General features: G+C 42.4%; 1 protein-coding gene across 5 annotated transcripts in view; it reads right to left on the bottom strand.

Moving 5' to 3' along the window:
• Positions 1-2755: 2755 nt before the first annotated feature.
• Positions 2756-20025, bottom strand: part of polr3b (polymerase (RNA) III (DNA directed) polypeptide B) — a 31568-nt gene continuing 14298 nt past the window's right edge. For 4 of the 5 annotated variants that reach the window (XM_086208706.1, XM_086208707.1, XM_086208705.1 and 1 more), the window contains 20 exons: positions 19789-19897; positions 18995-19117; positions 16334-16450; positions 16118-16252; positions 14629-14790; positions 14186-14386; positions 13165-13327; positions 11795-11948; positions 11451-11525; positions 11246-11344; positions 11006-11133; positions 9761-9970; positions 9271-9429; positions 8825-8942; positions 8530-8672; positions 5938-6041; positions 5004-5170; positions 4533-4646; positions 4118-4291; positions 2756-3436 (listed from right to left, as the gene is read on the bottom strand). In XM_086208706.1, coding sequence (XP_086064832.1) covers positions 3307-3436; positions 4118-4291; positions 4533-4646; positions 5004-5170; positions 5938-6041; positions 8530-8672; positions 8825-8942; positions 9271-9429; positions 9761-9970; positions 11006-11133; positions 11246-11344; positions 11451-11525; positions 11795-11948; positions 13165-13327; positions 14186-14386; positions 14629-14790; positions 16118-16252; positions 16334-16450; positions 18995-19117; positions 19789-19897 — 2785 coding nt within the window. In that variant the 3' untranslated portion in view covers positions 2756-3306. The other variant, XM_086208709.1, reaches the window with a different exon arrangement.

The raw sequence follows: 20025 nt of genomic DNA, 5'->3' as shown, positions 1-20025 counted from the left end.
GGAACGGTCACAAAGGGGGGGAAGTAAAAGTGCAAAGCCCGAGGCTGGTCGGGCTCTGATGGAGTGCCTGAGAGCTGGAGAAGGGAAAGCTGTGATTAGAATATGAATGGAACCACAGGAGAGGGGGAGAGTAGAGGGGAAAGAAGAGGGGAGAGGAGAAAGGCGGATTATAGCTGAATTACTCACCACACCATGGATAGCAAAGGAAGACTTTCTCTTGCGAGTGCGCAGGCGTGATCGCCACCGCTTCAACTCACCGGCACACACCATGCAGGCACCTGGGAGCACGTGTGGGACAGGGTGGATGGGACACGGTGCAAAGGGTGATGCTCTGTAAAAACACTTGCTTAATTGGCCTTTTTCAGACTCACGTAGGGGTGGAAAGCTGATAAGAGTCATAATGTCAGCTGCAAAGATGAGAAAAAATAGCAAGAAAACATAAAGCACATTATCCAAATTCTTAAATAGTAGCTGATGCAAAGCCAGGACCTTAAAGGAGGATCTCATTTGTTTCAGTCCAGTAAGATGAGATGGTGGTGGTGGTGGAGGAGGAGGCGGCTGCATCTCCCATCCTTCCACTGTTATCTGCCCATTAGAGCCTCATAAAATAGGACAGGTGCAGCCACCAAAAGAGCCTGTTCCAGCCGTCCCATTCTCACACACTCTACCATCACAAACGGATGTGTACGGCTTTTGTTCAGTGAAAAGGCTCCAATTGAGTTGTGCGTGTATGTGCGTGTGGGGGGTATGGTTACTCCACATACAACATGTTGGTGGCATCAAGGCTGTGGTTTGAGGAGGAAACCATACAGCAGTCAACCGCTGACTGAGTTCAAGTATAATACAACAGCCCTGCAATAAATCCTTCCTTTAATCTTCGATATTAATTAGGGGATTTAGAAGCATAATCCAGGAGAGTTTCACAGCACCATTAACTACTTTAATGTTTAAATACACCAATAGAACAACTCTAATCCTCATGAAGGGAAGATGTATAGAATGGCTGTTGTATTATACTGCATACTAAACCTGCCAGAGGTATTAATATAGTGTCTGATCAGAGGGCGTCTCTCTCTTCTTACTGACGTGAAAGAGAAGGATGCATTTCAATGTTGAACACTGCTGTATCAAGCACATCTCATTATCGCGCGATAACGGAAACTTTAATCACCTCGCGTAATAAAGCAGGATGCAGCGCTGCATTGTTCTCCAGAAATACCGAAGTATCAACACCCACAAATATCATACCGTGTACATTTGTTGATCTGGGATATTGGAAACCATTCTTTTTACACAATCTTTCATGTGAAAAATATCAACCCTCAGCACCTAAAATGGTCCCCACAGCGAGCAGTGGCCGATGTTTAGCTGTTGATATAGAACAGATTTCATTAAGGTTATTTCAGAAATGTGTAGGATTGGATTTGTCCACAAAAGTGGTGTGATAAAGAAAGGAAATACTTTATACTTCTAAATTTAATCATTTATTCTGTTTTAAGAAAACAATCATTTTTCTTCCGTGACATAAACTGGAGTATTAATAGACAAAAAAAAAACAACATAAAAATTACAATTTTAAACATCTGTATGAAATGTGGCCCAGAATGACACATTTATGTTAAATCAGTAAATTTTCTGAGGCAGTTATTGTACCATGTACACATCTCAAATGGAAAAACCTTTCCAAACAAAACTACATTTGTCTTGACAAGCTGCCATTTTTTTTCATTTACTTCAATCAAAAGGGCTGCTGATAAATAGATGTAAACTGGATAATTATCATCTATGAATGATAATTATTAATGAGTATTTTCTTAATTTTGACCGGGACAAAAAAAAAATTATGATACGTGATAAATGATGTGTTAGTGGAAGCTGTAAAAAGAGATGAAAAATACACTTTTTTATTGAGTGTATTTTTTGAACGACATGATAACGGTGGCCTCTTGAAAATCCCCATCAATTCATATGTTTTATATATGTTCAGTGATTCTTGATATTTCAATACGTATATCCATTTTGGAAACATTCAATTTAGCTGTATTTTAATGAGTAGATACTTACACATTTTGCTGATAGGCGGATGAGGCTGATGGTTTCATACAAGTGAGGTAACAGGTGAATTGAAGTGTCTCTGAACAATACATTTAGGTATCAAAACGTTGTATTTTTCTGTGTTGCTGTTATTTAAACTCCTATTATGATATTAATTGGTCCAAGTTAATAAACTGTACAACTGACGTCAGATTTATAATTTTCTCCACTAAGGTCACCATCATCTATTTGTCTGCTGCTTTTCTAAAAATGTTCAGCAAAGGTATAAATGGAAATGCTCTTAAGCTAAAACTCAGGTGTCAGATATCTTCACCAACACATGAACGCACCATAGGTGACCCGCAAACCCCCCCCACTGAGTTTGTAACCCGAACCCATTAATACACAATCTTAATGCTGCCATCCGGTCAAAAATCTGTTTTTCTTCACGTTTCCACGGTTTAATGTTTGAGCATCGCTGTGTGTTTTCATCTGCATTGGTGAAAGTATCCATTTTCTCAGTGCTCAGACTTGTGACATCAAATATCTTAGAAGCTGATCCTGGTCCAACTCCAGCATACACAGCTAGAAAATGAAACAATGACGCTTTGAAGTGAGAATGGACTTTTAGAGAGCATATAAATAAGTGAAATGACAAATATTCATTTATTCTTGTGATCTGGAACTTTTAATGGGGGAGAGGAGTAGGTGGCATTTTGGGGGTTGTAATGTGGCGATCATTATTATGTCAGACACACATTGCAGTATTTGTAATTGTAAGTAGACAGTAGAGTAAGTATTTTTGAACCTAATACATGTGTGGAGGGGAACTTCAAGTTTCTCTATTTTCCAGACTGACACAATGTAACCTGGAGGCAGCGGCTGTGCTGAGATGGATTACCTTAACCTGAGGAGTGTTTCGGTCGTCTTTTCCTCACGTTACTCTTCATGCTTGTTGAAATCCTGTATTTACGATCGAGAGCGTTCACACATACATTTGTAATTCATCAGGAAACACAGGACTCATCACATTCTAAGACACAGCAGTTAATGGTGAAATAATCTTTTAGAGTTTATTACATACATTTACAGAAGAAATAATGGCGAAACATGACCAACTTAAAAAACAAGACAACATCCTAAACTTCACTCAACAAAAATGTCCTTTGAGCTTCAGCCGTTTCCTTCTGGTCGCTCACAGCTCAGGCTATTGAAATCACATCACTGACTCGAAGCCTTTCACTCACAGACTGTCTCTCTGTCCCTGCTGTGTCACTCGTTGTAGCGCGACAGTTTGAGTCGGGGGATGATGTTCATAGACTGCAGCTCCTGGAACAGCAGTTTGCAGGCGTAGGGGATCCGCAGGGAAGACACGTGGCAGGACGACTTACAGTAGTGGCACCTGAAAGACAATGGCTGAGAATCAGACTAGCGATAAACCGGACATTACTGAGTGGGTCTTTGGAGGCTATGATCCGGACAGAAAAATTAGTAGTTTGATATTTTCAAAACAAAACGTCTTGACTAAAGAATTTAAAGAAGTCCAGCTCTGTGACACAAACAAAAATGAATCATTCTTGTATTAACCTTAATGGCAAATACTAAATAGTAAGTTATAGAAATATTCCAACTCCATAACAACTTCAAAGCCACGCTACAATGCTGTGTGGCATTAGGCACTAGGCTAGCTTTGTCATACATGAGTTTTAGAGGAGTGCTATGCTAAGTTAGATTTGTGTTTCTACAAATAGTATCTTGAATCTTGCTACATACGTATATCTAATGCGCACACTCTTAGCTTTGCATGCTACATATTTTAAAAGATACTTATGCTAAATGCTATATGTATTATAGCACCTTTTTTGCCATTGTTTAGTAACACTGTTAGTTCTAATACCTTGTTCGTACTGTGCTTACAGTTTCCCAAGATTTCTACCCAAATCTTTAGAAGAATTCCCTGTGCCATGGAGTTTTTTAAAAGAATAGTGCTCATTTGGTTGGAAACCAAGGCCCCCCCTCCTCCCCAACCACTGCTGACCAGGAACAAACAGAACAACTACTAAAGCCGAGGTATTCAACTCACCACCCGGAGTATCCCAACAAGCCGCACTGTCCACACACATCCACCTCGAAAGCATCACTGGAGATCATGAGGCGCTCCAGCAGCAACATGCTCGCTCCGTAGCCGATCAGACAGTCACGTTCCATCTCACCCAAACGCAGACCTCCATCTCTGGAACGGCCCTCGGTTGGCTGCCTAAACGACACAGTCAGGGAACTGTGAGTCAGTCAGGTGTTTGGAGTGTTTTTGGCCCAGTTTCTGAGGGTTTGTTTTTTTGGATAACAGGGCTTGATATTTGGGTTTTTGGCTGTCGATGGGAAGTTGTTCTGCAGGTTATCTTCAGTAACTGTCAGCTGTCTGTGTCACACTGGCTGGCTCAGTATCACCTGTAAGGAATGTTTTGTTTATGAAATTAAAAGAAGACCACTGACTTCACCTCGTGAGAACAGCTCTGGGGCCCCGAGCTCTGGCGTGCATCTTGTCTAAGACCATGTGCTTGAGTTTCTGATAGTAGACTGGCCCGAAGTAGATGTACGCTTCCAGAGGTTCTCTGAGGAAAATACAGCAGACACATCTGTCAACACTACAATACCGTTACATCAGTAAAAATACCAAACATTCTGTTTGTAGTTTGCATTTGTAAGTTTGTCCGGTTTAATTTATGAATCAAAGGGGAGTATTTGTATTTTTCATTGATTCATGTGGTGCTGGGAACCTTCATATCCTTCTGTGTGTTTTTAAGCTTCAGTCTGACACATGGCACTTTAATTTTGGACAGACAGAGTTGCTCCTCAGCAGTTTCCTAAATAAAATCAAAAGCTGCAATTGGAAAAGACCTAAAACATGTGGTTTGTTATGAGAGGTGCAGTTTGACTTGGTATAAGATGGGTTCTTTATTATTTCTTACCCAGTGATTCCTGAGGTGACAAAGTCCTTGCCCTGGTAGTTGTATCCATAACGGATGAGATCTTCGCACACATCCTTCACCTTGCTGCCTCCGAAGGCCGTACCGTAGTGAAACCTCCCGTCCAGGACTCCTGCCTTCCCAGCTAGCAGTTCAATCAACTTCCCCACCTGACAAAATCACACACTCGTTCAATCGATTGGTTTGCTCATAATACATCTTTTGTGATTTATATGCTTGCCTGACACCAAGTGTTGATATTTGGGGTGTGATTAGGTAACACATGTACCCCTCGGGGTGGGACCCTCGGTCTAAGGATGACTGATTTCTACAATTCCACTGAGGTCGAAGCCAGAGGACCCCTGACCCCTGCACATAAAAGGAACACCTACTCATTTCACTCTCCAGCCACAGAAACATCCTCCTGAGCCAAACATTTCTGAGTCTTTCCCATGACAACCACTGCTAGCAAACACGCCGGCGCTGACAACTTCAGCAGTAAAGATCACTGAGGAGTTTTAAGTGTCAGAGACAAGAAATCACATCCAGTGTCATCCTACAGTTCAGATGTATAAAAGTGCCACAGGCGGTGGCTTCGCTGGCAGCCGTCCCTGCAGCAACAAATATGTGTTCGTGGACAATAAGATTGCTGTTTAGCAGCATCAATGGACGTGTGCTCAGGAAGTCATTAACTCATCAGCTGAGATAATGAGGGTTTTGTCTCAAAAGAGCCAACACAAACTTGATACAACTCACTGTTAAAAAAAATTAAAAAATAACTATGTGTATCTAATAATCTCCGCCAACATTGCTGGTCCCATTTTCTCCACTGAGTACATATTCATAATACTGTAATAACTGAGGAAAACAAACCTTATGGATGAAATGAGGATCTAAAGAATTATTAGTTGCAGTTCTGCATGTGTGTCTACTGTACCGTCATTCTGGAAGGATATCCATGAGGGTTCATGATAATGTCTGGGCAGATGCCTGTGTCACAGAATGGCATGTCCTCCTGTGGAACTATGAGGCCACAAACACCTAAGAGACACACATACACACACAAACACAAACACGCACACACAGTGTGACAAACACATTTTAACCCCTCCAGGTAAAGGGGGCTTTTCATATGAATGATCATATTTTTCTCTGATCACATCAAAAACCTGATTTTAGGAGGTGGTCTTTGTGACCAATCAATAGTTTTGATCCTGGTCCAACATTCAGCAGCTACAAGTGTCACTGAGACTTGATAGAGAAGCAGGTGACATCACGAGGCACCAGTCTTGTGTCCAGCTGTTGCACTCTCCATGGATGTAAATATTCTTGAATTTTTACTGAGGGATATTAGGGACAATGGGTGCAATTTTTTGTGGACTTAAGGGTGGTATTTTGTCCTGATATACATGTAAGGGGGAGCTTTAACGCTGAGAGGACAAATCCATAACACAACATTGTAGACATCCAATTCATAGCTGGTTTCCAGCTTCTAACATGAGAATCCGATTTCCCTTAATATTCAGTATTTTGGGTTGGACTGCTGGTTAGGCAATAGATAATCGGCAAACGTTGATGATCTCCCAGGAAAAATCTTTTTTGCTATTCTATGAAAATTTAAATGACATTTATCGATAAATCAAAAAAATAATCTTACAGATGAATCAGGCCTGAAAACATTTTTAGTATCCTAAGCCAAATGTCCTTAGACCCAAACAGCTGCACAGGAAAAAAACAATGTGGTATGTTTATAGTAAACTGGTGGTTGGGAACACAATTGACTGCTTTCGGCTGATTTGTTGTGCATACTGCTGCTGTGAAGCTTGATGTGGACCTCTGGTGGAGCAAAACATTACCATACTCATGGGGACAGACAGGGTCCTCTTTTGAGTCGACTGAGACAACCAGCCCAGTAGCCGAGAGTTTAAGTGTGAGTGCAAATGTTTGCCGAGGGGCCGAAGCACTCTTCCCTGGCCAGGGTAAACAGATTTTAGGCCCATTTGCAAATGAAAAAATAGGAAGGGGAGAGCAGAGAAGGCGAGCAGGAAGTAGAGAAAGGTGCTTAGCTGGACAGGGAGACTGGGATTACACATCCCTGACTTTCAATTCAGCACACAAGAGTAGAGGGATCATTTGGAGAGGAGAAATTCAAGCCCTGCACGTGGGAAAAATTCATTATTAGCTGACTGGTCTGCACTACAGAGTGTTGATGTCTTACAGGATGTTGTAACAGGATGTTGACTGGGAACAAGTGCAACGATTTACTGGAAAGTCGTCCAACAGCAGGAAGGAGAAGGTGAATAGAAAAAGAGAAAAGGCAAGTGCGGCAGGGCCAGAAGAGAAGGTCAAACAGGAAATAAAAAGAAAGAAAAGGCAGTAAAAGAAAAAACGTTAGATTATCAGGGTAAATGGTGGCAGAAGAGGAAAGAGAGTGGAAAATGGTGGAGAACAGAGAGATTCAGAGAGAGGGACAATACTTCCCGGAGCAGACATCCTCTGTGTTGTTTGTTTTGTGTGAAAGTGAATGATAAAAGAGGCATGAAATCAGCAGAGAAAGGCAAGACAACAGCAAGGGTCCAGAGCCCTCCATCAGAGCTCATACAGCTCCATGCTGGCGGCCTGCACAAAGGGCCCCTACTACTGACAACCCCTCAACCCCCACCTGCACCCCTGCGCAGACTCCACACCAGTGTGTGTATGTGTGTGAGACCAGTAAATAATTAACTTATTCTGCTCTGCTGACCAGGACTTATGAGACTAGTCATGAGTAGCTGGAGGATCTATTGCTGCTGCTAAATTTTCTCTGTCTGACTAATAAAACCAAAGTTTAGGATTATGATTTGTCTGTTTAACAGGGAAAAAAAAATAATTCTACAAACTTCTGGAGCAAAACAATAAGTTTCACAAGCTTTCCCTAATTCTCTAGAATATTTGTCACATGATTCAGACAGCAAGCCGGATCACAGTTGCACATCTGGGCCTTTCCGTCCAAACTTTCACCGCTAACCCCTTGACGACCCCTCTCTCTCTCTTTCTCCACCACTATCGGAGGGAGAAGACATTGTCCCATCACGAGCTGACCGCCCTGTGGCCACCGTGTTAATGAAGAGAGTAAATTATGCATGGCGCCAGTTAGCTTTTTGATTAAAACATCATACCAGCCCTCTATAGGGGAGGTGCTGCAAAACAATGGAGGTTGTAAACACTTTTACCCCAGTAGCAGCAGAATACTGCTGGGGTGTAATAAATTTGCATAGTCTGGCACGGGACAAAGAGCCAATTAATTGAAAAGAGCTCTTGAAAGATGAGAACAGGGGGCAGTGACAGAGCAGCAGCCACTAAGACTTGACTCAACAAATGCTCTGACGACCTGCAGTTTTTCCTCCTTTTTCAGTCATGCATAACCTTTACAAACAGTTCTGAAAGTGGTGATCATGAGTGTGATACATGTTATTATGTAGGTTCAAGCTCGACTTGCAGCTGCTCTCGTCTCAGAGAGAGCAGGGCACGACACTGCGGAGGGTGGCACCTTTCTGTCCGTGTCGACTGCTGAATTTGTCTCCTATCTCTGGTCTCCTGGTCTGCCTCAGCAGGATCTTGATGAGAAAAGCATCTTCAGCATTGGATGAGATCATCACCTTCTCAATGTAGGAGTCTGTTGAGCCTTTATAGCTGCAGGAAAACAAGACTAACTTTATTTTCTATAAAGCAGGAGAAACTCTCTTTGTGTGGGACTTTACCAGCCCAGTATCCCCAACCGAAAGCTGAGCAGGAGACATTAACGGAGACCAAAGTGAAGGTGGTGGGAGTTGCTGTGAACTCACCTGATGGGCACATCTCGGTACTGGGGTTGGCCTGGCTGGGTACTGCCCTCCAGTGGTGTCTGGGTGACAGTTGGCATGGATTTGTTCACCAAAATCTGCTTGTTCTCAACTCGCTCACCTGTAGGACACAAGGTATTATCACACAGTTTCATTTACACTCATTTAGATTTCTGTAACTTTTTATTGTCGAAGTCTGAAATATGTCACTTGCTTTAAAATGGCAAGTCAATCAAAGATTGTCAGCAGCATCGTGTGATTGCTAATCATGAAGCTGATTAACATTTCGGAAACATCAGTAGAAGCTCAAGTAAACTGCCAGCTAGTAAAAGACTGAACATTAAAATAATCAACCAATGAGTGACAAATGCATTGAGAGTAGATTCATAATGGCGTTGTTGTTCATTCCATGTATTTTAATGGTTCCTCCCAGTCCTCCTTTCACTCACCAGGGGAGCAGATACCATCAGCATCCAGGATGCTGTGTCTCCAGATGGGCTTTCGTGTGGCAGCATCCAGCATGGGCCCCATCACTTTGTCGAAGGTTTGGTTGGTGTAACGCCGCAGTGTGCACTTGGCATTTTTATAGACCAGGCAGCGACCAAATCCTTGATGGAGAACAGAGATTAGACCTTATATGTGTCTGAGATGGTTGTTGATAAACAAATATGTTTTAAAAAACAGTTCCTGGCATTGACAAATCCTCTGTACATCAGTATTATATATTCTTTAAAAGGAAAAAGTTCATCCTTTAAAATGGCTTTGCGGCCACCATTTAGTGTGCTGAATGTATTCAAGTTGTTCCCCTGCACTGCTCGCTCACCTCTGACTCTGTTAGCTCTATTTTGCTCACTACTGGACATGACACAACGACACACACAACGCAAGTATACGATGATAAACAACAACAGGACATCCAGTTTCTTCAACACCTCTCACCTCTATCCAGCGAGGCTTTGTTGAGCACCAAAGCGTCTTCAATGTCATAGCCACTATAGCTCATCACGGCCACGGTGGCGTTCTGTCCAGCAGGTAGTTTTTCAAAGTCAATCAGCTCAATGGTTTTTGTTTTGACCATGGGCCTCTGAGGATACGCCAGCAGGTACATCAGGGTGTCGATTCTGTTCCTTTGGTTGTAGCCAATCGTTCCTGGACAGAGGAGACACGAGCAGGTAAACAGGACTCCTGCAGTGCTTGTTGTTAGCACTTATCATTTTGAGTCATTTCTAAGGTGTGTGTGTGTGTGTGTGTGTTACTTTAAAAAAAAAAAAATTTAAATCACTGATTTGAGGATTAAAGGTGTTTATTCCTCCGGTCAGGCCAGGGCTGGGCCTGGTTAGCACCATCACAGGGGAGAGTTATGGTATAAAGCCTGGCCTCCCTGGAAGCCTTGACATTTGTCAGATGCTATTACTTCACAATCAGGCAACAAGCACAGAGCCTGTGATAATGGGCCCCAGCCACACAACCAGATTTGCACATGTATAGGGTTGTCCACACAAAACAGACAAGGCAGAGGATATTGGGCCAAATATAGTTCCAGTCAGTGTTTTTGTAAAGATGGTGGGGGACGGGGGGACGGAGGTAAAGCGGTAGGGTGGGGGTGATCACCCGCTCTTACGAATGTTAGCAGGGCCGTTTGGGGAAGTTTTGGTTACCAAGGAGCTGCGGGTGCACACTTTGTGGTCTTTCGCAGCTGAGCACACTGACCCCCTGAGCACAGCCAGAGCAGACACAATGAATTGCTAATGACACTCTGGGTGACTGGCAGGGAAAGGGCCTCCGCACACACACGGCACAATAGAGAACCTACGCAAGCGCCCCATGTTTGATGTCCATGCGCATACACACACTGACACACACATAAGAAAAACACTCAATCACACATACAAATGTATTCTGACTAGAAGTAGAGCAGAATTTTGGGAAGACGCACAAGCAGGCGTCTTGTCTCTCCTTTACTATTTGTTATGTTCTTTTGTATGATTTTAACTCCTGTAAATAAAACTTTGAACTCAGCAGATTTAGAGGGTTAAGAATAGTGTTCATGTGAGATTAAATTACTGTAAGTGTCAGTGTTTGTCTGTATGCGCGCACCGAGGTAAACAGTGCAGCTTTGTTGAGGATGTTTGAGAAGGGATTTGAGATCTTCATAGTTCAATGACCTGCGTGCTCACTTCTTACCCATGGCCTGCTTGCCCATAGCACACTGGTATGTGTTCCTGGGTGACTGGTTGTGGTGGGGGTAGGGAATAAGGCCAGCACACACCCCAAGCAGTGTGAAGGGCTCGATCTCCAAGTGGGTTGTGTCTCTACAGACAAAAACAAATACAAGATCAGTAAAACCAGTGTGCAGAAAGACAAAAAAGAACCAGACGGGAGTTTTCATATATTTCAATGTCAGCTAAATCAGCTGTCACCCACTTGTTGATCATGTGTTCATAGAGGGCAATCTGACAATCATTTTCCTCGTTGACATCCAAGTACTCCACCAGACCCTCGTGCAGGAAATCTTCAAATGTTCTAGTCAATAAATATGTTTCAGAAATGAGCAAATGTAAGCAAGTGCTCTCAAAGTAAAATCTGTTGTAACAAAGGAGTGTGGACAGACTGTTCTTAAAAACTTCACCTGTAACCCTGAGACAGATCTTCAATGTGTTTGTTTTTCACCATCAGCTGCCCCCTTTTCACAATGATGTAAGGTCTATAGAAAGAGGAAACAAGGCAAAGCACAGTTCATTCATATTTGAACTTTATCATCAAATTCTCAACACATGAAGCTAGAAACACCCACAAGAGAAAAAAGCTGTTTTGGCATTTGTTTTTGGCAAAAAACAAAACAAAACAAAACTGGCATGTATAATTGTTTGACTTGTTACCTGGAATAGAACTTACATAACTTCTATTACAGGTAACAAGAGAAACATTTCAAGGCTTCAAACAAGCTTCATATAAAGATTTAGAAGACCTCACCTGCAGAGACGTCCTCCATCAGATGAGATGTAGACGCAGCGGTCGGTCAGGTTGGTGGAAATGGACACAAACTCGTTGATGAAACCGGCTCTGCGCATCAACCTGAAGGTGCTGACCAGCTTCTGATGGTCTCGAATTACACCCAGTATGGTGCCTGAGAGATGGGTAGACGGACAAGTGGAGAGGGATTAATATTACGACCTGTGACTGTAAAATGGTAGCGGCCTAACTTTTGAATCTTTAAGCAATAAACCTGTGACTTTTTTTTTTCAAAAGTATCTGTTTTAATTTAATTTTTCAAAGCTATTTTTCAATTTTTGTCACTTGCTCAGGTTTTCGTGAGCTGATGAAGCCTGGCTTTTGACATGGTACGGATGAAAACTGGTGCTCAAAAAAAAAAATGCTCCTCCTCATGAATGAAATCTATGATTGCCTTTGGAAGGCAGAGAGATTTCTCACATACAACAGAATTACATCACGAGTCTCTGCTTATCCATCTCCTCCCTTGTTTTTACACAAAACTTTCCTTCCCATGATTCTACATGCATGAGTGGGAGGAGCACAACCTGCCATTTTCCCGTGTTCTAAAGAAGCCAGAATGCTGTTTCAGCCATGTGTTGTCTGTTCGTAGACACAACACCATGTTTTTAGGAGCACAAAAAAGACCCAACATTTCTTAATCAGCCCAAAAGTCTTACATGAAATAAAACTTCATACAAGACAAGAAGGAACCAGCAAGTGTTCAGTGCTTTTACTTGAAAAGGTCGCAGCCGATTATTGTAGTTTCTGTGTTTGTGGGTCAAACCTTTGGTTTAGACACCAACAGCCACAAACTTCAAACTTAAAGGAGGAGGAAAACATCCAGTGTTTCTATACGTACATGGTAGGGAACCTCTGCTGCTGGTGAGAAAAAGGCTCAAACTGCCTGCTGAGGTTCTGCTCATATCAAGTCTGACAGACAAGCACCAGCAGAACAGAGGAGACTCTGTGCTCTGCCTCTGTGTGTGAGGCTACGTTCGCAGTGAACACACTCTGAAGGGCTTTGACACCTGCTGCTTCCAACTAATTAAATGGTATGGCAGCTAATATAATTTGACAGTTATCAGTGGCGAGACAAACATACAGTAATTACAGGGCCAAGTTCTGACTCAAGAATAATACCTGCTGCTGCCATGAAATTAATGACTTATCAGCTTCCCTGCAAACACAAAACTGCCTTCTGTAAACTAAACAGAATATTTTGCCTTCATGTTCAAAGTATTCAAACAGGGAGGATTAGACTTTCTTTTCAAGTGATCTAAAGCGAAGGCATCTCGTGTTCATTCTCTTTGTGTTTTTATTTTGTAGGCTCTACTGCTGTGGATTTTTACCATTGAGGAACACGAGGAAGACGCTGGGGTAGGAGAGCTCCTCTCCGCACAGCAGGTTGACGTCCTCTACCCCCAGGTTGAAGGCCAGTTTGATGATTGGGCCGTCCTCCATGTCAGTGGTTATGTGAGTCATCAAAGCCAAGTTCTTCACCAGACCACAGGCCTATGAAAATCAGAACATAAAGCCTGATAGGGTTTCGTCCGCCAGGGCAAAGTCATGACTGTGGTGTGATCGTCCAATAACACTGACAAAACCATTTCAGGATGTTTTTAACTGTCCCATCTCATCGTGAGCTGGATGTCCTCGCAATATTAATAACACCCAACACACTATAAGATGAAGAGAATCTTTTTCATCACAGATTTGACTCTGACATTTTGTTTTCTCCATCACGTCACTGCACTGTTGTTAGGATAAAACTACTCTCACACAAGATCTCATTTTGCCCTTTAAAGGTTTTAATGTTTAGCATTTTAAACCCTAAATGACACATCCCAACTTGTGAATCGTCCCTCTGTCCTCACTGCTGCCTGGTAAAAAAAACTTCAGATCGCTGGTACAGCTGCAGCTTCTTGATGCAACAATTCATGCAAACGTGACACTGAGTAGTATCATGAAACAAGCTGCTGGCTTTGAGGATGAAATATCCTCTTATAAATGATACCTTTAAAGGAGACATACCACCACCTGCCATGTTGAGGTGGGAACTAGATGGTGCTTGATGATATGTTAATATCGCATTTAAAATATCACCCATTGGTCTGGGTGTGGGGGTGTATATAAGCTTGGTTTGTTCCACAAGTACTGCTGGAATTGTCACATGCGTTGCAAAAACTACAGAGCTGCACTCTCAAACTCAATACTGCCGATGGCTTGTGCCACACAAAGGTGGTTTGTCACAGTGTCGAGTCTTGTTGATGTTGAACCAGATATTCATTGGTTCACACAGAGGCAGTGTTGGTATAATCTCCTGACGAGGGCAGCCAGCCAGGTCAGGTATGGCGGATGCAGCCCACTCACCTCTCCCTCAGGGGTGTCAGACGGGCACAGCATGCCCCACTGTGAGGGCTGCAGGGAACGCGGCCCGCTGACCTTCCTGGTCTTCTCAAACTGGGAGGAGATCCTTGTCATCATGCCAAGAGCTGATATGAAGGAGAGACGAGACAAGACTTGGGTGACACCCTGACGGTCCATTTTGAATCTCTTCAGAGACCAGTTCCCCTGAGAAGAGAAAACAGCAGAGAATACAAAAGTTGAAATCACTAATAAATCCTAACCTGTAGTATAACAATACGCATAAACTGAGTATAAAGAGGCTGAAGTTAAATCACCACTGTGGAAATTAAATTTACTCCCCGACATGTTCAGTGTGTGTCAACTTCAACGTTAACTGAAGGAGGGATTTCAATATTCTCAAGTTGTGAATTTATTTAATTATTTGCTCTAAACCTGCAGCCACTCACTGTGGATATGGCATTGACCATGCCGTTAGTGATCTGATCCTGCCGCATGTGTTTGACCACATCAAACTGTGCAGCCCTCTGTTTCGGGATGATCTGATCTGCAATTTTCTTCAGTTCAGAGTTGAACTTCTTGAACAAATCTTCAAACAGCAGCGACAGTAGCTGGAAAAACAAGAGGTTGATGATAATCAGTAAAAATAAAAAATGTTCAACTTCAGATAAACAAGGAGGAAGAGCAGCCGTTGCTTCTTCAGTCTGATCTCCTGGGATCTGTTTGTGTCTGAATCAGTGCTGAGGTGAGTTTACAGTCAGATTTAATAACCAGGTATGCTGTCTCACTGATAAGCCTGACCTGGCCTCTCTCCCAGTCCCCCTGTCCTCCTTCCATTGGGCCTTCAGGAGGCAACCTCTCTCACAACCCCCACCCACCCCTGTACATTAGCATACATCAAAACAAACAGGCAGCACTGCTTGAAATTAATAAAGAAATTAAGCTTCCGTTGCGCAGCCAGGCCAATTAGTTGAATGTCAGGGAACCATAATTGGAGAGTGAGGAGATTGCTGGCGTTGTTAGTATGTAAGCCCCTATTGAAAGCGGGCTCTGCACCCCCACCTCCTCCCATCTCCTGCTCCTTATACAGAGCAGGTTGGGGGGGAAATTAAAGGCCTTAAGACAGCAGTAATTACATTATCAGAGCTGGGCCTGCGGATTAGCTCAATCGCACCAGTCAAGGCAGCAATTCTATTGTCACAATGCTGAAAAATCCCCATGCTTCCACAGCTTTGGGATTTTGGTGCCACTGCATATCTCTCTTCTGACAAAGCCAGGCTGATATAAAAGGGGAGGGGGAAGGAGAAACAAAACAGGGAAAAACAAAGCTGAGGGAAAATAATGAGAGCTTATTAAAAGAGAGTGGCAAGAACAAAGATGCAGGTGAGAGATCAGGACTGGAGCTGCCGCTGTCCTCTGGTCTAACACTGTGATCACTTCACACCAATGCATGTTGCGAGTTATTAGTACGTCTCTATACATGTGCTATTCATGAACATCAAGCATGTTTTTTCTTTCTGTTGGCTCAGTTAGTAAAGAAAAAGAAGTAAACAATTTTTTAGTTAGACTGAATATGAATGAGCACTAGGGTGCTGTATCCATGTCAGATGCTACCTCTGCTTCCTTTTGATCGATGGTTGTGGAATATCACTCATAATTTCTACTCATTTCATAATATTGGCTGTACAATTATGAGTAGACATCATAATCATATTAGTACATAATCGACTAAAACTATAATTTATGTCGTTTTTGTTTGCCTAGAGTGGGCCGTTTCTACAAAGAAGCAGAGTCTACCATATCGTAGCATTCTGTTTCATTTTGTTTAAAACGTCTACACTCTAAACCCTCAAAGTTAAAGGCCATTAAAGTCTCCCCACTGGTCCTCTAATAGAGCTGATGTGAAGTTAGTGAAGGCGTTGCAACCGCGAGGCTTACCTGTCCAGCCAACTCCAGACGTTTGTTACCGTAGTAATCTCTGTCATCCACCTTGTTGTCCCCTTGAGCCAGAATCACTCTCCGCACCATCACAGCCAGATAAATACACTTGGCCCTGAAGTTAAACTCTTTGACCTGAACATAAATTATGACAGGGTTATATTTTGTGGAGTAAACTGAGAATATTTGAATATTCTTGTCTATCTGTTTACATACTGGCACATGCGTGAGGATAAGTGATGCTAAGAGCTCTCGGGCCTCCTCCATTTTGGTCTTCTTGGGTCCCCCCCACATGCGCTGTCGCCGTACTTTATTTCCAAGATACCTCAGAGCCTGAGACACATACAGAGATCAGAGAGCCATGAAAACAAAGTCCAAATATCCCCACTTGATGATAATCTGCGGTGTGCTCTGAACTTGTCCTGGTCAAATGGTTGCTTGGAAAAAAAAAAAAAAATTAAAAAGGCATTTGGTCAAAATGTTAATTGTAAAATGGTAAAACATGTATGGAATTCTCTAATGAAAGTGTCATGTGTGTATCAAGCTTGTGAGAGGTCAAGTGAATCACAAAAGGGCATAATGCCATTGCGCACACAAACACACACTTACACTCTCGCTCGCTTGCTCACTCACTCACTCACTCACTCACACACACACACACACACACACACACACACACACACACACACACACACACACACGCCAGTGTTCCTTGGATCTCTACTGAACTACATAAAAGGTCAAAGGTTAATGAGGCTAAAGAAGTTTGCAGAGGCCACCCACCCTGCTCTCTATAAACATATCATTTATGAATGTATCAAGGAATGAGTTAACTTATATAAACAGCTTAGTGTAGATAAAATACAATGTGAACTAAATAATCATTTTCTGTAGATAAACTAGAAAATAATAATCAAAAAACTAATCATTGTGTGATGAAATGATGTTTTTTTGAATGTTCCATTTCTAAGGATTTGTCACCAGTAAAAATATGATAAATTTGTTTTGGGCAGGTTACTTACCATAATCTAATAAGAATCTTTCTAAAACCTTATCTGCCTTTAATTATATAGATTTAGGCCTCATTGTGCACAATACAATGAGCCAATGAATACCATGAAAGGACATCATGGAGGCTGGCAGACAGAGGAACATGAGAGCAGCAGCGGCTGGTTGCTAGGATGCAAATGTGGCCTCATCAATGCATTGGCGGTTCCTCTTACAACATAATCTTTATGAAAAACAAATTGGCCGATTGCATTCATCTGTAGATGTCAAAGAAAACACGTGGGCCTCCTGATTTAGCCATGAAAAGCATTACTTAACTGGCTGGTAAGACAAAACCTGAGTCATCCGATTGCAGAGAGACAAAGAAAGTATCTTCTGTCAACAAGCTGGTTTCTGCGTCTGAACAGCAACATCCTGCAGCCATTACTGTCACTGTTCATTAAAGATGTCAGGTCTTCATCACTCTAAAAATATCTTTCACAGTCAAAATAACAGTCATTTTTAAATCAAGCTAAACGGTCTCAAAATGATGAGTTTGAACTCATCGCAGCTTTGAAAAATCAGCTTCACTTCTGCTGAGGACTTCATGTTTTAGGAAGGTAAACATTAAAACTACCAAGATGATTTTTTTTTGTTTACTTTCTTCAGTGTTGTGAATTATTTGTATTTGTTTCTTTAAATGTGGATGATATATTAATGTATAGGTTTTAAAGCACACAAATGTATTTAAAGAGAGCTATCAGCCTTGGCGAGGTCTACTCTGAGTGCACGTTTAGTTCATTAGTCACCACCTGAACACAAGTTATTGAAAAATATCTTCGATGAAATAACTGGACATTTTAGAAAACACATTTGTTAGCAAGTGTTGTCAATCACAGGTAGCTTCACCTGCTCCACTGTCTAGTTCACTCTGCATGGGACCATGATTTACTCAATGAACATGAAGCTGCACCGACAAAGGCTGACACTAGCCAGTGAGATTATACACCCAGCGGGAAAATGTTAACTGAGGTTGTTAATCAGGTGAGCATTTTCTTACAACCCTCCACAGAAGCTGTATATTTGATGTCACGCGACAAAAAAAAACATCTAAGGTGTGAAAGAGCTGTTGGCATGAATGGTTCTTTCACACTGTTTTGTATCAGCTCTTGAACTATTATACACAGTGTGTTTGGGAAAAAACGCACCTGGCTGATGTCAAAGAACTTGTAAAAAGACCGACCGTTGCTTCACGTAGCTTGTGTTTGGGCCAAAAAGGTCTGCACACGCATAAGAGGAACTATCATTGAGGTTTGCAGTAGCTGTGAAGTTGCCAAGCAACCAACGCAGACTCCAATTAGTGAGGTCTAGCAGTACAGGTGTCTATGCTAGGAGTCTTTATACCCAATTCCAGAAAACAAAGAAGTACCTATCTCAAAGCGTGAAAGAAACAATTCAAAAATATAATCAATATGAATATAGAAACATCGACAGTACTTGACATGAGGTTGAAATGAAAAAAAATATCATCAACTTATTTCCATAGATTTGAACATATTTATGTGAATTCATATGAAGGTACATGTCAACAAATAAGTACTAGTTTCCTTTCCTCTAACTGGCTTGTTTATTTTTGCGTTAATACCAGTTTTATTGTTGTCCTTTGATGTAATTTGTTCCAAACAATTGTAGACAGTCGAGACTTGTATAATTTCTAATAATGACTACGCTCATGTAACCAAGACGTTGTACAAACAATGTGTAAAGGGGACTGAAGCGCCCTCCAGAGCCAGAAGACTTTATCCAAGTGTTGACACAAGCCGAGTTGTGTTTCTCATGGCCCTCCACCAGCTCTTTAGCATCCATATCAGATGTGAACCACTGTGGTACCTGAGTCTGCGTGAAGATCTGGGCTTTCTGACACTCCTCCAGGCTGGGGGCAAAGCTGGCCATGACGTGCTCCTCTGTACCGATCATCTGCACGATCTCCTGGTCGCTCTCCACACCCATACCCTGGGTGAGAGAGGTGAAATAAAAACACAGTTCTGCAATTAGAAACTGGAGCAAGAGCTTGAATCAGGGGGTAAAGGGGAGGGGGAGGTGTGTGTGTGTGTGTACAGGGGTGGCAGAGGTGAACTGGGAGTCATAAGGTTGTCTGACATTTGCTTATGGAAATGTGAAGCTGTGGGAACTGATCAACTTGTCCCGAACCAGATCGGAGGTTGGTGCTTGCCCAGGATATAGAGGAGCACAGCAAACAGTGCGAGTACACACATGGACTCCTGAGGATAATGACTTCTGCTCCAAACACTCGATGTTCACGTTTGACACGTTGTTCTCAGAGGGTAGAGAAGTTAATGATGCCAGCTGGCAAACTGACATTTTCATGGAGAACAAAAGGCAACATCAAAATTAACCTGATGAACAATAACTGAAACTACCTCGTTCACACAGCACCGGGAAAACTTTTCAGTGAATAGATTATTATTACTATAGTGTGAAATCAACTACTGCAGAAAGGTTCAGTGAAAAGTCAAAGAAAAAGTTAAGCTTAAGAGAAACTTGTGCCTGAGCCTCTGACAGTCTTACAGCTTCCTCCATCATCATCCACTTGTCTCGCAGCGCCCTCTACTGGGCTCTGAGCCTCAGCTGAGGCAGAACTAACAGTCATCCGGAACACACACCTTGAATATGATGGCGATGGGCGCGTCCTCTGACAGCGTGTTGTGTTTCAGGTAGAATCGGCCTTGTTTAACAATGATGTTAGTTCTGCTTTTCTTCTCATGAGTGGAGCTGGAATTAAGAGGCAAGACGACAAAGTCAGAGCAAAGAGAATTCAGGCTGGGAGAGTCATTCCTACATGTCAACATTCTGTCATTTCCAACACTTATGTACGTATGAAGAGATGAGGAAACATTTTA

Source organism: Aulostomus chinensis, chromosome 7 (genome assembly GCF_037954235.1).
Source record: "Aulostomus chinensis isolate RoL2024-O1b breed Wild chromosome 7, RoL_Achi_v1.0, whole genome shotgun sequence".
In the NCBI taxonomy this organism is placed as follows: domain Eukaryota; kingdom Metazoa; phylum Chordata; class Actinopteri; order Syngnathiformes; family Aulostomidae; genus Aulostomus; species Aulostomus chinensis.
The sequence above is the reverse complement of the archived record's forward strand: the minus strand, read 5'-3'. Positions and strand labels throughout refer to the sequence as shown.